The sequence below is a fragment of the Sardina pilchardus genome, chromosome 19, assembly GCF_963854185.1.
Source record: "Sardina pilchardus chromosome 19, fSarPil1.1, whole genome shotgun sequence".
NCBI classification, from domain to species: domain Eukaryota; kingdom Metazoa; phylum Chordata; class Actinopteri; order Clupeiformes; family Clupeidae; genus Sardina; species Sardina pilchardus.
Genome location: NC_085012.1, coordinates 3,355,934 through 3,360,933, shown reverse-complemented (window position 1 = coordinate 3,360,933; position 5,000 = coordinate 3,355,934). Strand labels below are relative to the sequence as shown.

Here is a 5,000-nt window from a genome sequence, read left to right as displayed (position 1 = left end):
CACACACTACAGCACACACACTACAGCACACACACTACAGCACACACACACTACAGCACACACACTACTTCAGCTACACACTACAGCACACACACTACAGCACACACACTACTACAGCACACACACTACAGCACACACACTACTACAGCACACACACACTACTTCAGCTCCACACAACAGCACACACACAACAGCACACACACTACTTCAGCTCCACACTACAGCACACACACTACAGCACACACACTACTTCAGCTCCACACTACAACACACACACACTACAGCACACACACTACTACAGCACACACACTACTTCAGCTCCACACTACAACACACACACACTACAGCACACACACTACTACAGCACACACACTACTTCAGCTCCACACTACAGCACACACACTACTTCAGCACACACACTACTTCAGCTCCACACTACAGCACACACACACTACAGCACACACACTACTTCAGCTCCACACTACAGCACACACACTACTTCAGCTCCACACTACAGCACACACACTACTTCAGCTCCACACTACAGCACACACACTACAGCACACACACTACAGCACACACACTACTTCAGCTCCACACTACAGCACACACACTACTTCAGCTCCACACTACAGCACACACACTACAGCACACACACTACAGCACACACACTACAGCACACACACTACAGCACACACACTACTTCAGCTCCACACTACAGCACACACACTACAGCACACACACTACAGCACACACACTACAGCACACACACTACAGCACACACACTACAGCACACACACTACTACAGCACACACACTACAGCACACACACTACTTCAGCTCCACACTACAGCACACACACACTACAGCACACACACTACAGCACACACACTACAGCACACACTACTACAGCACACACACTACAGCACACACACTACTTCAGCTCCACACTACAGCACACACACACTACAGCACACACACTACAGCACACACACTACTACAGCACACACACTACTTCAGCTACACACTACAGCACACACACACTACTTCAGCTCCACACTACAGCACACACACTACTTCAGCTACACACTACAGCACACACACTACTACAGCACACACACTACTTCAGCTCCACACTACAGCACACACACACTACAGCACACACTACTTCAGCTACACACTACAGCACACACACTACTTCAGCTCCACACTACAGCACACACACACTACAGCACACACACTACAGCACACACACTACAGCACACACACTACAGCACACACACAACAGCACACACACTACTACAGCACACACACTACTTCAGCTCCACACTACAGCACACACACACTACAGCACACACACTACAGCACACACACACTACGGAACACACACTACAGCACACAAACTACAGCACACACACTACAGCACACACACTACTTCAGCACACACACTACTACAGCACACACACTACAGCACACACACACTACAGCACACACTTGGCGTTCATCTCACCCCACATCCAGCAGGAAACAGGGCTGGTCTTCCGGAAGGCTCAGGAGTTCCACGGCGCGCTCCGACATCTGACTCTGGATCTCGATGATGCGGGAGCTGCAGAGTGGCGAGTAGAGATTAGAGAGCAGCTGAGACCCAGAGAGTAAGTATGCATACTCTTATAGTATGCATGCATACTCTTTTAGTATAGTATACTCTTTTAGTATGAGATGCATACTCTTTCTACCAGTAGGCCACAGTGTATTTATAGTAGTAGTAGTAGTAGTGAATGAGTATAGTATAGTATGTATACTCCTATGATCAATAGTATAGCATATACTCCTATGATCAATAGTATAGTATATACTCTTATGATCAATAGTATATTATATACTCTTATGATCAATAGTATAGCATATACTCTTATGATCAATAGTATAGCATATACTCTTATGATCAATAGTATATTATATACTCTTATGATCAATAGTATAGCAGCATACTTTTATGATCAATAGTATAGCAGCATACTTTTATGATCAATAGTATAGCATATACTCTTATGATCAATAGTATAGTATATACTCTTATGATCAATAATCTTATGATCAATAGTATAGTATATACTCTTATGATCAATAGTATAGCATATACTCTTATGATCAATAGTATATACTCTTAAGATCAATAGTATAGTATATACTCTTATAATCAATAGTATAGTTATGATCAATAGTATATTATATACTCTTATGATCAATAGTATAGTTATGATCAGTAGTATAGTATATTATATACTCTTATGATCAATAGTATAGTTATGATCAATAGTATAGTATATTGTACTCTTTTAACCAGAAGCCACGGCTGCCCCAAGTGAAGCGCTTCCTCAATTCTACAAGCTGAGAAACACTAGCCTGATTACCATCGACTTTCAAAGGCTCTGCGAGACTTTAGTCTGACCAACAGCCTGTACTAACACGGTTTCTTGCAAGCGCTGGTTGACCCGCCTCCTTTAAGTGCCTCGATTTGCTACTGGTAGATGTCAGAAAGCAGTTTGCCGAGTTTAAACCAATAACAACACTCTTTCCTCTGCCTTGAACACGCCTCTACCCAGAGCCGTTGGAGCTGCTCAAAGTTGATTGGTTCTCGACCAAAGGGGGCAGTTCCGCAGATTTTGGGAACTCAGAAATCGTTCTCAATGAGCAGTTGGCCAGACCAGCAGCAAAAGCCTGAAGGCGTTGCGTCACTGGGAGGGCGTGCCAGGCTAGAGAAACACAACTCTTAAGGTGCAGTCTATTCAAACACCTTAACAGCACACCCGTCCATTAGCCTACGTACAGTCCACTCCAACACCCTTCCATTAGCCTACAGTCCACTCTGTCCACTCCAACACCCGTCCATTAGACTACAGTCCACTTGTCCTTAAGGTCCTGTAACCAGCCACATGTGGGTCTCTACAGTCCTGTCAGGCTCTGGAGACAGCAGCAAGGGCTGATCAGGAGGACTAGAGATAGAGAATATGATGGGCTGTCTGGTTGATCAGGAGAACTAAGGACAGGGCATCTGATAGGCTGTTGCAACTAAGTAGCCGTGTGAGAAGGTGTGAGAGAGGCCTCTGAGCATACAACCCTCTCGAGTACCTCAGATTTTCTAACACATTTTTTCAAGTTGTTGATGAGCTGTTATGAATGAACAATCTCTCCCTAGGAACGAGGACTGCACATAACGTGTTAGTGACTTACATACTTGGCTAGGAATGAAGACTGAACGCAATGTGTTAGTGACTCTTACTTCTGTGAATATTTCTTTGCCTCCTCTTCATTGTAGAACTGCAGGGAAACAGCAGCACAAGAAATAAGAAACAACAACAAAGGTAGCCATTTGGGCTTATACACCAAAACAGCCGGCAGTTCTTTATCAGTTCTTTATCAATCAATCAATCGATTTATCCATGCAATTAAACCAAAAGTAATAAATTAAAACAGAGCACCATACGACCGATACCAAAACAGGACTCCGACAATGTTGTAGTGTTGTACGACACTCAGTTAGCTATTTAGCCGTCTGCTAAGCCCACACTGAGCTGGGAGAAGACGCTGAGCCTATGGTACTACTCACCACCTCAGGAGGGGCCATATGCTCCGGTCTTCTACAGCTCGAAGACATGGTTGGTTTTGGCCGGGATCAAAACTTACGAATTTAAAATCCTGGTGAGTTTAGAGAAAGCAACTGCTCTGTGCTGTCACAGCAATAGTTGGGAAGAACCACATGTGTTTTTCGCTGTGACGTCATATGTGTGCGACAACGGGGACGGTTTAAAGAGACACTGGCATAAATAGAAAAATAAACGCTCGATATCTCTATCTTTAACCAACTTCGAAACGTTTATCTACATCTTTGATAGTTTTCCAAATAAATATACAGGCATAAGTGGGGATATATATGTGTTGGAGTTCATTTAATTTACGGAAGGTAACTTCCGGCCAATCCTGCGACATCATTGGTGGTTGTCAGTCATATGCCGGATATTGACATTATGCGCTCTCCTCTCCGTCAGCCGTCATGGCGGAGGTCAGCCGTCGGCTGGGAGTGAGAGCCCTCAGGATTTCTGTCCTCTCGTCAGCTAAAGTTTATCACACCGCAGGTGCTGTTGAAGCGCTCGCAACTGCGGTCTCAACAGTCCCTGCCAGCGCGACACATGAACACGAACACCTCACGGAGCTGTCAGAGCCTGAGCTGCGCCGACAGCCGGCGCACAGGGGTGAGCAGCCAAGTTTAAAGGACTTTGAAAACACTGTTTATAGAAGAGGGTTCACTGAAGTATATCACGAGCATGGACCCGATAGTTTGTCTGGTGTGTCTCTGCCTCGGGATTTTACCGGATACTATGTGGTATTTTTAGATGAGAGAGGTCAAAGTCTTGTGATATGTCCAAAGCAACAGCGATCACACACGCAGCACGGGCATGAACGCCGGTCAGCTTCTCGCGGCTTACACAGCTCTGTCCGGAGATCGCACGTTTGGGCTGACGGGCAACTACTGAGCGCGAGACTGAACTGCAGAATGCACCCGCTGCACCAGCTCCGAATGTACCGCACGCTAGCGGCGCAGACACACGCGCGCTCCGGCCCGCTCAGCTCGCTGACGTCACTGTGGTCCGTCCACCGCTGGCCCGGGGCTCGAGCGTACGGTACGGATGACTCGTTCCGGAGCAGGACGACGTACTACGACATCCTGCAGGTGAGCCCCAGCGCCACCCAGGCGCAGATCAAGACGGCGTACTACAAGCAGTCCTTCCTGTTCCACCCTGACAAGAACGCGGGCAGCCGGGAGGCCACGCAGCGCTTCGCCCAGATCAGCGAGGCCTACAGCGTGCTGGGCAGCAAGTGGCTGCGGAGGAAGTACGACGTCGGCATCCTGAGCCAGGCAGACCTGCGGGGGGGGGGGGGCCAAGCGGGGGGCCGGGATCCGACGCCGCCGAGGCCCTTCAGCCAGCAGCGGCAGCAGCA

General features: G+C 47.3%; 2 protein-coding genes across 2 annotated transcripts in view; one reads left to right on the top strand and one right to left on the bottom strand.

Moving 5' to 3' along the window:
* Positions 1-3,793, bottom strand: part of bud23 (BUD23 rRNA methyltransferase and ribosome maturation factor) — an 11,459-nt gene extending 7,666 nt beyond the window's left edge. Inside the window, exons 1-3 of the mRNA XM_062521629.1 lie at positions 3,610-3,793; positions 3,283-3,320; positions 1,510-1,605 (exon numbers count right to left, since the gene is read on the bottom strand). Of these exons, the coding sequence (XP_062377613.1) occupies positions 1,510-1,605; positions 3,283-3,320; positions 3,610-3,657 (182 nt within the window). The 5' untranslated portion in view covers positions 3,658-3,793. The remainder of the gene's footprint in view (positions 1-1,509; positions 1,606-3,282; positions 3,321-3,609) is intronic.
* Positions 3,794-4,023: 230 nt separating this feature from the next.
* Positions 4,024-5,000, top strand: part of dnajc30b (DnaJ (Hsp40) homolog, subfamily C, member 30b) — a 1,772-nt gene continuing 795 nt past the window's right edge. The window contains exon 1 of the mRNA XM_062521749.1: positions 4,024-5,000. This exon is cut by the window's right edge and continues 795 nt beyond it. Within this exon, the coding sequence (XP_062377733.1) occupies positions 4,054-5,000 (947 nt within the window). The 5' untranslated portion in view covers positions 4,024-4,053.